Source organism: Leuciscus leuciscus, assembly GCF_965113295.1.
Source record: "Leuciscus leuciscus genome assembly, chromosome: 12".
NCBI classification, from domain to species: Eukaryota; Metazoa; Chordata; class Actinopteri; order Cypriniformes; family Leuciscidae; genus Leuciscus; species Leuciscus leuciscus.
Window position 1 is genome coordinate 32,045,902 of NC_138736.1, and position 12,614 is coordinate 32,058,515.

The 12,614-nt window shown below is 38.4% G+C and overlaps 1 protein-coding gene across 2 annotated transcripts; it reads right to left on the reverse strand.

Moving 5' to 3' along the window:
* Positions 1–360: 360 nt before the first annotated feature.
* mindy1 (MINDY lysine 48 deubiquitinase 1) lies at positions 361–12,215 on the reverse strand. 2 transcript variants are annotated; one of them, XM_082187233.1, is made up of 11 exons: positions 12,009–12,215; positions 11,623–11,693; positions 10,442–11,483; positions 9,327–9,384; positions 7,351–7,415; positions 6,661–6,819; positions 6,480–6,582; positions 3,647–3,789; positions 2,653–2,844; positions 2,273–2,416; positions 361–954 (listed from the first exon to the last, which is right to left on the reverse strand). In XM_082187233.1, exons 3-11 carry the CDS (start codon positions 11,057–11,059, stop codon positions 874–876), a joined length of 1,563 nt encoding a protein of 520 aa, XP_082043359.1. In that variant the 5' UTR covers positions 11,060–11,483; positions 11,623–11,693; positions 12,009–12,215; the 3' UTR covers positions 361–873. The 2 variants fall into 2 exon arrangements, with proteins under 2 accessions (XP_082043359.1, XP_082043360.1); XM_082187234.1 differs by having other exon boundaries at positions 2,656–2,844; positions 12,009–12,213.
* Positions 12,216–12,614: the final 399 nt, after the last annotated feature.

Sequence of the window (12,614 nt, forward strand, 5' to 3'; positions counted from 1 at the left end):
GCTGATGTTCTGCTTAAGAAAAATGTGATCATGTGACTCCTTTGCACAGATGGTCTGATGCTCAAGATTCCATTGAAGCGCAAGACGCTCTTCAGATCTTGAATCGTGCTGGAGAACATGATGATCATGTTTTGTTCATGTCAGCACTTTTCATGCAAATAGTAATGATGACATTAAAAAATAAAAGCATTTTTGCAAGTGGGCTTGGGCTTTATACACGGTTCATGTGTTCTCTGTAACACTAAACTGTGTATGTGTGCAAAATGATGACTCTGCTGCAAAAATGCTGCACTACGTTGCTTTGTGTAAAACAAGTAGCCCAGCACAAGTTATGACTCTTCATAAATCAATGGCCACACATTTCCTTTTAACACAGAGGTGGCTTTTATTAGCTCAGCTTACAGAATACTTGGAGCTCCACGGTGTGTGCTGAGCGAATCAAAGCACAGAGTAAGGTGTACTTAATGTACTGTACATCACTTTGGATGAAACTATGTACAGATCAACTTGAGACAGTAGCATTTCAGTGTAATATTAAATTCTTATAACAATACCTGATTATTTACCAATACAGTCTTCAAGGGCATAGTTAGGAGCTCCATACTAGCACTCAAACAGATGCTCATTAGTGCTTAGAAACAGATGCTGCCTTTATTTGGTCCTGTAGACAATGATGAGCAACAGTTCCAACCATGAGGATACAGAAAAGGCAAAAACAAAGGGGACAACCGTACTGTAAAGGCAGGCTTGGTGTTGGGACGACAGGTCAGATAAGAGTGAAGTCCCTTGTTTCAGTAGTGGTAAAGAAGAACATGTTAACTGAAGCTCAAGTGGCTTTAGAGAGTCTGGTTATGGTGGTGAGTGGACTCGGACTTAAAGAATACAACAATCAGAGTCTTCCTTCTTTTCCCGACGCCTCTGTCCTCCCTGCGGCGATGCGGCTTGACCTCTCATCTGTGGGGATATGAAAAAAGGACACATTTACTCTAGAGGTCAGTTTCAGAGACGCTATTATTGCGCTACTGCCACCAAAACACTAGTCGTGTAAATGAACGGCCAGAACGCATTAAAAGTTTTCTGTTTTCAGTTGAAGTTAACTAAGTTAATAACTAATGATTTTCACAATGGAAATGAATCAATCAAAAACTTACTTAAGCTAGACAATGACTTTCTTCTAGATCTGCTGTACAACCAAAACAATCTTTGTGGCATTATTTCTGCTTTGAAACAATCTGTATTGTGAAAGTGCTATGTAAATAAAAGTGACCTGACTTGACTTGAGCTGGGAGATGTTTATGAAGGACATTTGACAACTTTTTTGGTTTTAGGCTTTTAAAGGAATAGTTCATCCAAAAGGGATTTTTGTTTGTTCATTTTCACATAATGACAGTTCATAGAAAATTCTCCAAAATATCCGAAGTCATACAAGTTTGGAATGACACGAGGGAATGAATTTTCATTTTTGGGGTCAATGAGATTTTTCTAAAAAATATATTTTTTGGAAAGAATAAATATTTTTACTCAGCAAGGATGTATTGAATTGATATCAAGTGTGACATATTTTGTGACATAATAAATGTCTTTACTGCGACTTTATCAATTTAATTTATCCTTGCGGAGTAAAATAATTTTTTAAGATTCTTTGATGAATAGAAAGTACAAAAAACAAATGTTTTGTAACATTATAAATGTCTTTACTATTTCAAATAAATGCTGTTTTCTTTCTATTCATCAAAAAAGTATGTTTCCACAAAAATATTAGGAAGCATTCTGAGCAGATATTCTTGAGCAGCAAATCAGTACATTAGAATGATTTCTGAAGGATCATGTGACAATGAAGACTGGAGTAATGATGCTGAAAATTCAGCTTTGCATCACAGGAATAAATTACAGTTTAAAACATATTCAAAAATGTATAGTATTTTTATAATATTGCTGTTTTACTGTATTTTTTTAATCAAATACATTCAGCCTAGGAGAGGAAAAGAGTTTTTTGTTTTAAAAACAAAACAAAAAAATCTTACAGACCCCACATTTTTAAAAGGTAGTGTATTTCTCTGGGGTTTGAAAACAATCTGATATCCATATAACACAAGTAGAACAAATTTGTCTAAATCATGAATGAATCAACAATTTACACAATGGTTTATAAATGATGATTCCCACAGACATTCATTCTGCTAGTGTTTCATGAATAAGGCCCATTTCCTCTCAAAGAAACAATCCGTAAAGTTTGATGCGCAGGAGTTTCCTCCTCAGGGGAAAGCAGTACCTGTCCTGCCGAGGGTTGCTGCTGCTGTTGTGTTTGTGGCTGCTGATACTCCTCCTGCTGCAGTTGTCTGGCCAGCTCAAGATCACTCAAGGGTCCCGGAGCTTCACCCTGCTCCTGCTGCAGGGACATCGCCACCAGATAGTCCTGGAAAACACATTCCATCACTCGCAAACCAATCTTTCTGCAGATGCCAACATGAAACGGCTTCTTCAATGCATTTAACTAACAGAATAATCAGTAGGAAATAATCTAAGGCTGAACTAGGTTTATATTGCATCGGAATTTGACTGGATTGTGAGGTGCAAAATTTTAGGCTATGATATTATTGGTTACTACTATTAAACTTACATTGTACCAAAAAGAAAAGACAAACACTTTACCACCTGGTCGATCTGCAACTGCTGCTGTTGCACGGAGGGCTGGCTGGCTGCTGGGGGTTTCTGGGATGGGTGACACAATCTGAAGTCTGAGTCACAGAAATTCCCATCCCCCTCCACATTATGGAGACTCTCCCACACCACGCTCTCCTCCTGCAGGAAACCCTGATCTGTGACCAGCAGGTAAAGGTGACCCTGCAGATTCACACATTGAACATAATGATTATTGCTCAGCCAATAGATGAAACAAAGCCATTCAAATTTTTAAATGCATTTCCATAAGTACCATCGTTATCATCCAACTTGAAACGTGTTGCTTTTTCAGCTCGTATTTTATTTGATTTATATTTTTAAAAAGGCACTGAATATCTTCAGATGTTTACTGCAAAAATGATAGACTACGACATTTCCACAGTTATTAACATCGTAAATCTAGCAAAATATTTTTTGTAGAACGGCTAAGGGAGAGACGGCAAATTTGACATCGTTCTCTCTTCTGACTGCTGTAATCAATCTCTCAATATTATTTCCTGTTTTGGAAAGTCATAGAAATGCTACCGTGGATTTTTTTCTTCTTTAGATATTGGAACAAACAGGAACACAAAAATTATATTTGTTGCAGTTTCAGTTCGCCACTATAGAAGTTTACCCAACTATGACGACTTCCACTTCTATGAACACCAGAAATGTGAAAAGGGGATTGTGATTTGAACTGTTTTTTTAGTCACAATTTCTACTAAGCAAAATATCTGCATTATAGAGCCTCTTTCTGCTCTCAATTTGAGCAAAATGCATCCCAGTTGATGTATTTTTTTACACAGGGTAAAACACATGAATAAATAAATACTTCTGTGCTATTTTTGATATATAAATTATGCCCTCAAATCTTTTCCCTTTTTTTTTTGGTGGTGGGTTTAAAGCAGCTTGACGACGCTGGGGTTGTTATAATCAGCTTAGCGGCCATGAAGAGTGTTGGTGTGGGAAGGCTGGTAAACACCTTGTGTTTTATCATAGTGCTGAAGTGGTTGTTCCTGAAAAACACAGACAGCTCGCCCTCCTTGGCAGTGGTGTTGAGCTCACACAGGCCGTGATAGGACAGCTGGGTTGCTGTGGACTCCAAAAACTGCTCTGCTATCAAACCTGTCGACAAACAAGAGATTAAGACTTACCATCAGCCATTAATACAATGCAGAAAAGTTCACACACCTCTGATACACAATATCTGAGCCATTAGTGTATACCAACAGCTCATTTAGGGGTCCTATTATGCTCATTTACAGGTTCATAATTTTGTTTATGTGATCAACTAGAACACGTTTACATCATTTCGTTATAAAAAACTAAACATTATGGGCCCTTTCATACACCCGGCGCAACGCAGCACCAGGCGCAACGCAAGTGTGTTTTGCTAGTTTCAGCCCGACACGGTTATCATTTTCAAGTCCTGCGCCATTTTGTTCAAATAGCAAATGCATTTGCGCCCATTTGTGCGCCCATGGGCGTGCTGGTCTGAAAACGAGGTGTGTTCAGGCGCATTGCTGGCGCTTTGCTATTTTGAGGCAACTGAAATAGACTGCACCACTGACCAACAAAACCTGGTTTAAAGTCCATGGCACAGTATTATAATTTTTTTATTTAAAGGGTGCATTAGTAATATGAGCCTATAGGCTGGTGCACAACACGCGTACATTCTGCTTATCACACACACAAACATGGCAAATATTAAATATAAAAAGGATTACAATGCAAAAGATTATTATTGTATACATAAAGATATGGCATCCGGCTTGTCCCGTTGATGGTCTGCTTGCACGCTTTAACCTCGCGCACAAGCAGATCTGTTTCCTCTCTGGAGAAGCATTCAGTCTCTCCGCTTGCAAATTCTGTCATGTAAATAGTGAATCCACCATGGCGCGAGCGCAACTGGCTCTTATAGGGAATGGGAAATTAGACTCTGATTGGTTGATTGCACATTACGCCCAAAACACACCCATTACTCAAGAGAATAGGAACAACCCTTTTAGACCATGCGCCGACCATTTTTCCAGTAGTTAAACTAGCAACAGTGGATTCGGACACGCCCTAAGTGCACTTGCACCGTGCGCTTTAGACCATGCGCTTAGATCGTTAAAATAGGGCCCTTATCTCTTATAACTTATATTGTTGCAGCACCTGTTTTAACCCTCTGTCTGAACGCTTTGTTTTAGCTTCAGTTTCTTTAAAACCCCCCCGTCCGAAAAGCACAGTCTGCTCTGATAGGTCAGCCGGCCCTAGTCTGTTGTGATTGGTGTTCTGCTTAGAGAGTGTGTCGTAAATGTAACGCCCCTTGCCATAACCAGCGAGCATCAGCAGCGGATGCTTCCTGAGGTGCTGTAAACCTTATTGTAACTATGCTAACTATGGTTTGAGGTCCAATAATGACAGTCAAGCAGAACAAGCTGATCAACCATATGTTTGTAGAAATAACATTTAACCAGTGATGGGAATAACGGCGTTATAAATAACGGCGTTACTAACGGCGTTATTTTTTTCAGTAACGAGTAATCTAACTAATTACTGCTTCCTCCATTACAACGCCGTTACCGTTACTGTCAATACAAATGCGGCGTTACTTTAATTGAGCTCACTGAAGCGGTTTTCATCCGAGTAGGCTCTTTTCTCAGGTGTGTGTGTGTTTATGAGGCGCGGGACTCGACAAAAGCGAGGCGAATGCCGCGAGCGTGCTCGACAGTGCACGAGAGACCGAGTGTGTCCGAGAACGCGCTCGACAGTGCGCGAGAGAGACCGAGTGTGTCCGAGAACGTGCTCGACAGTGCGCGAGAGAGACCGAGTGTGTCCGAGAACGTGCTCGACAGTGCGCGAGAGAGACCGAGTGTGTCCGAGAACGCGCTCGACAGTGCGCGACAGAGACCGAATGTGTCCGAGCATAAATACTTTATTTATAAATAAATTACACATATCAGCATTTGAATAATCTCTGTAGCATATTGGTATCAATGTTTTAATTAGTTCATATAACATAAACTCCAAAATAACCTGCAGGGAACGTTCAAACATATTTGTTTGACGGTTGTGAACACGTGCGGCAAACACGACTAGAATTTGGCTAAAATAACCTCTGATGATGACGTTCTCTGTAGGTTATAAAAATAAACCCCCAAAAGATTATATTGTATTATTTATGTTGATACATTGTTCAGTATTATATTGAAAGCACTTTTTGTTAAACTTACTATTGTGAGAAAGAAAATACTTCAAGTAGGCTATACAGAATGTCTACCAGTTGTAAAGGTGTGTGAGTTTTATTTTAATTATATGCACTAGTGTATGTGTATGTATATTTTTATTAGGCTATAATTTATTTATTTTTGGTACATTTCTTAAGAAGCATCATTTATTTTTAGACTTATTTGTTGGCCAGTTGTGGTCTGTGCAATAAATATTAAAAGTTCTAAACCATCTATTGTTTTATTGTTGCACTATAGTAATGATAATATTTTAATATTTAAGTTAATAGGTGTCTCTCACATTGTCCCACAGCAACATTAAAATAGTGTAGATTAGTGTACAATGTTTTATAATAATAAGATGTTCAATTTAGTGTCAATTTCATTAATTTAACATTTCATATTGGGGGTATCCAAGAAATGTCTTATATTTAAACTTTTTTGTTTTTTTTAAGTAACGCAATAGTTACTTTCCCTGGTAATTAGTTACTTTTTTAATTATGTAATTCAGTTACTAACGCAGTTACTTTTTGTGAGAAGTAACTAGTAACTATAACTAATTACTTTTTTTAAGTAACTTGCCCAACACTGCATTTAACGTACCTTCACTGACATGACTGCTATCTGTCGAGTGCTTGAAGTCTATGATCTTCTCCACCAGTTGGTTGTAGCTGAGTTTTCCAACTGCAGACACAACCTCCGGACTCTGAAGAACAATGTAAAACTTGCAGTGTTGTTTGAACGTACAGAATTCACACATTAGAACATTGTTTTGCTGACGTACCTGCGGGTCGACAAGCCAGCCGTGGTAGAGCGGAATGTCAAGCAGATCAAAGACGATGCACTCAGGTGTGTACTCGAAGTCAGACACACCTGTAAAACGCACGTTAACGTCGAGGCCTGTGGACAGCTTTGGCAGCACAGCCATCGCGTCACTCATGTTCTGTGAAGGGAAGGAGATATACAATAAAAAATAGTCTTCTGACACAAAATACATGATGTTATTTCAGGGGAATTTATCAGGGTAATGTTACTGACTTCAGTGTTTTTTAGGTCAAGCAGCGAGTAATATTTACCACACAACATGCTGATTCCACTTAGCTAACCTATTATGTTAAAATCATGTAAAAAACAGCATGTAGTTGCGCACAAGCTTGAATTCTTCTATTCAATCCATCTAATTTTCAAAAAAGGAACATCAACGGCACACTGACAAAAGGAAGCTTTCATTTGTGCATCTTTATAAGCACAAACACGCGCTGTAATTGTTGGAATTGTTAATGAAGGGATCACAAGCCTTCATTCATAGACTGAAGGCCTCATTCACAATATCTGCTTATAAATGTGTTTCAGTTCTGAGGTTTCCAGCACAGCCCGTCTGCTTAACATGTTAATTCAATTCACTAGACATGTGTTGAAGATCTGTGCAGAGCAGAGCCTGTTTCACTTGTTCTTCCACCACACTATTATTTACCTGCTGGAAATTGAGCTCCATGCCCTCCGCTTTCTCTCGCGGTTTGATGGACAGCACACATTCACCTGGAACGAGAACAGAGTCAGATTTTAAAAACACTTCAGCTTTCTGTCAAAGGTTGCTGTCATTACGTGATTTGAGAAGCATCACCTTTTCATGTCAAGGATGTTTGTATTGTTAGTGAAAGCACTTCTGGTTTATCTCCCTATCACTCAACAACATCCTCATCACATGTTGACCTTTCCAGCTATAACCTAATAAAAGATGATATACAGTGGCTCCAAAAATTATTTGGACACTTAAGCCATGCTTAAAATGTCTGAATGCCATTGTATTATATGTGCATAAATATATAAAATTATATTGAAACCAGTTGGTTAATAGGGTTTTTAAAAAAATGGAGCAGAAAAGTTAGTTAGAGATTATTTTTAGTTGCCACTTGGTTTGAAATTTTATGTAATGCAATACAATGACATTCATGCATGTGACCTAAATGTGCAAACGTTTCCAAATACTTTTAGCAAACACTGTCAAAGAAAACCTCCACCCATAGCTGATCAGTAGAGAGGCGGGTAAAGTGCCCCTATTGTGCTTTTTTGATTGTTACATTATCATGCAGTGTGTAATATAGTGGTTTGTGAATGTAAAAAGTCTGCAAAATTTTAAAGATTAAAGTGCATGACAAAGTCATCGTCTCCTAAAAGAAAGAATTGATTCTGAACTCCTGAAATGAGTCATCAGCAATTCCAGTCTCTCTTCCGTAACATGGCCGTAACAATGTAACAAATTTGCATAATGCCAGCCTATGGTCTTACGACGTCTACATTGACCCTCAAACACAGAGACTGGTAGAGTTTGGTTCGTATTGTTGTCCAGAAGTCTCTCTTTTCAGCGCTGCGAATCCACTTTGCACTTCAAAAGGATGAAGACTCAGGCTGGAATTTATATGTAAAAATCAACGCCAACGTTACTATATCACTGTGTATCTCACGCTGAGGAAGAGCTGAAATTCAATTGCGGTGCATTCACATGGGGCGTCAGTGTTAACGCTTCTCATTTACTTTGAATGGGTGATGTCATGCGCTGCCGAACTGAATTGTGGGTTCCATTGCGTCGCACTATTGGCATTGCTTGTGGCAGAAGTTGAAAATGTTTACATTTTTCATGCACCAACGCAGGCGTCAGTCAATCAGATCGCCTTTATGCAAATACCCTAGCGTGTTGCATTCCAAGCTGGAAGTAATGTGATTGGTTGTTGTCACGATGACGGTCGAGTCAGCACCAAGCTTCAGACACGCCCTCTGTTAGGCGTCGACACCCTGTGTGAATGCAGTGTTATGGTAATGGCTGTTTCGTTACAGACACGCGGAGTAAGCAACAGACCAATCACAACAGACTGGGCCGTCTGACCAATCAGAGTAGAGTAGGCACATGGAAAGAAGGGGTTTAGAGAGACTGAATCTTCAAACTAACCGTTTTCAGACTCTTTGAGAAATGAGGTGATGTGCAATGTTTATTATGAGAAAACTAAATTGGATTCGTGTAGACCTATTTTAGGAGACCTCGTAAACCTTTAAAATAGCATAACAGGAGCACTTTAAACATCTGGACTAGTAACCATTCAAACCAACTGAGGGGTCAAAAAGTATTACCATTGTGTCCTTGAGTAAGGCACTTAACCTAAAAGCATCTGCTAAATTACTACTTACACCAAGGGCAGAGACTTAATGGTATAATCCGTGATTGGGGTGCCATTAGTGGTACTGAAACACAAATGTTTTCACACAGTAACCACACCCCTTTCTTCTCAAGTCACACTAGCCATCTGTTTTCAACCATAAAGTTAATTATGGCACACCACTAAGGCTCCTTAACTTATTACAGTCCATTAACAGGAAGATGTGCTGTGACTCGACACTTTGTGGTTTAATGTTATTTGATGTAACATATAGAAACAGTGCTCTAAAACATCATACCAAGGTGAGCCATCAGCTCTTCTGTGGTGACCACTTCCGTCTGAGCCGGGAACTTCACCTAAAGAATAAACACAGGCAATTCAATTCATGTTATTTTAATGCATATAATTTAAACTACATGCATATGAAATTCACAAAAACTTCTGCTTTTAGCCATGACACAACCTTGTCTACATTTGTTTTCTTCTAAAATTTCACAACAGGCTTTTTTTTCCCCCGAATGTGTCATCAGTGTTTTACTGTAAGCTAAAATCATATTTATACAGTAACACAGAAACAGATATGGAGAGTTAAATCTATTACTAGGTCAAGGAAAGGTCATAAAGTTTTGTAGTTCAGCTAAATATTGGTTTGGATTGTATTGCATTTTATGATATTATATAGATATAAATATACACTACCGTTCAAAAGTTTTGGGTTGGTAGGATTTTTTTTGTTTTTTTAAATAAGTCTCTTATGCTCAACAAGGCTGCATTTATTTGATCAAAAATACAATAAAAACAGAAAACCGTTTTCAATTTGAATATTTAAAATGTAAATTATTCCTATGATGGCAAAGCTGAATTGTCACATGATCCTTCAGAAATCATTGTCATATGCGGATTTGGTGCTTAAGAAACATTTATTCTTATTATCAATGTTGAAAAAACTTGCTGTAGGCCTATAATATATGTTAGTGCTGTCAAATAGATTAATTGCATCTAACATAAAAGTTTGTGTTTAAATAATATATGTGTGTGTAGTGTATAATATATATATACATGCATCAAATATTATATAAACAAACTTTATGTTGGATGCGATTATTCGTAAACAATCGATTTGACAGCACTAATATATATATATATATGTGTGTATGTGTGTGTTATATATATATATATATATATATATATATATATATATATTATTAAATTATTAAATATAATAATAGTCATATATTTTACTCACTGCAATAAAGATAACAAAACTAAGTGGTTCTTAAAAACTTAAGAAAGTTCTTAATACTTAGTACGTAGTAAAAGTGATGCTTGCAATGCCTTTGCAAACATCACACATATTGTACTTGGTTAGCACCATGTGTTTGTATGACAAGCAAGTAATGCAGAATGGCTAACCTTCCATCGCAACAACAGGATGTTCATGATGGCGATCAGGGGGCAGGGTCCGTTCTCGCTCTGCGTGATGATGGCCGTCTTCTTCTCTTTCCAGGTAATCCACTTGACAAAATAATATGCTGGCATCCCAGGCTCTGATGCCCTAGCAGCCCCCGCACCGACCCCTTCGTTCCCCTGAGAGGGGACTTGGTTTCCATCCTGAGCAGATTTGGGTGAAATCAAAGGTCCATCAGGAGGAATCCCATTAGTCTCCTCTGAGAACTCCAGGCTTGCCACTGAGAAAGTGGGCGTGACCTCTGACTGGCTGGGCGTGCAGGATTGGCTATTGATGATCATGGATTCATCGGTTTTGTCTTGGCTTTTACCGGTCACAGAGGTCGATTGAGCCGCATTAGAGTCATCTTCAAGAGAAGTTGAGGTTGTAGGAGGATCTTTGCATGGTGTGAGGTCATCTTTCATACTCCCAGAGGATTGCTCAGTGGCGGTAACACCCTCTTTTTCACTGGTTTTCTTGTCCTGTGGTCTGCCAGGGTCAACATTTTTGGATGCATTTAACTGCTGTCCCTCAGAAATGCCTATAATCTCACCATCAACGGTGTCTGGGCAAGAATCTGCCATGACCTGACAGTGAGATTGTGTGCTTCAATTAACAGAGCTAACTGAACTTGAGGTTGAAACAGCACGTTTAAAAAAATCTGTTGATAAATAAAAAAGTCTGGCAGTGACTTTGTTTTTTCCCCCAAAAATTGTTTTGCTTACTTCATTTTTTTATGTTGAGTTTTAGCACTTGAGGGACTTTTTTTTGTATTTGATTTCTACCTGTGGCAGTCTCTTAAAAACAATCACTTGTGTCAAAAAGCCAGAAATATTATATCAATTCCTTCTCAAGTTAAAAACTTGGTCCGTCCTTGCTATTATGCCACATCCATTACTGACATGAAGCCCAAAACTGTTAGAGAGGCAGTTTTCGGCACACCTCTGCTTAGTAGTGTTGTTTTAGAGTTGCCTAATTCTGGGAACAGCTGAGTCACAGGCAGGCTTTCTGTGAAGCACACAAAGCATATCAGCATTTACTCTACATGTACAAACAAACATGCATTACTTTGCCATTCTAAAGTAGACTTTGTTTGGAATAACTATTTCACGTGACATGCTAGAAGTACATGCTAAGTTTGTTTTACCTGATCACTGAAGAGTGAAGCTCTGGATGTTAAGAAGGGTTTCTGATCTCAGATTTTGAACTTCACAAACCCTGAAATAAACAGGAAGAAGATTCAGACAACATATCCATCCTAAACTAAAAAGTGCAAATGAGCGTTTGCTGTCATTTTAAACAATATAACTTACATTTTACCAATGAGCTTTTCATCAAGTGAACTGGCAACACAAGGATTGTGTCTTACCAGAACAATAAGGTAGAGTTTGTAAATCTATTTGTAAATAAGCAATTCCAACTAAGTACAGTTTGTGGTGTGTTTAAAAACATACTAGTTCATACTAATAATCTTGATAAGAGTAACAGACAGCAGTTCACCCTGTATTACTTACAACAGCGGCAGCAACTTACCATAGCGAGCTCTCTGCAGGTCTTTAGGTCTTTAAAAATGTTCTTCTTTGCCCCTAAGACATCCACTGGAAAACACAATAAAGCAGTGAAGGTGTCTGGCTAAATTGTACAGGTTTTGTTGTCTACTAGTCCGCCTGATACATGCGCACGTCACACACACACTCACTCTCTTTCTCTCTCTCTCTCCTTCTCTCTCTCTCTCTGGCCACTCTTTCCGTAATCTTGTTTTTGCCAGTCTCACTTCCGGTGCCTGTGTTTGTAAACAGTGACGTCATATCGGAAGCTAATAACTTATAACTATTTATTACTCAGTACTATTTTCTCTATCTTGGCAAAGTGTTTTGTTAGCTTACACTGGTAAGAATTCTGCTGTAAAATTTGTTGTGAAATTTTAAGACGTATGGGATACAAATTATTATCAGGTGTCTAGTGGCATCTGGTGGTTGGAGGATGGAAATGCAGGTCCGAGTTGCACGAAGGATGCCAACGCGAATAGAATAGAATAGAATAGAATAGAATAGAATAGAATAGAATAGAATAGAATAGAATAGAATAGAATAGAATAGAATAGAATATTCTGTCATCATTTAGTCACCACAACTTTTT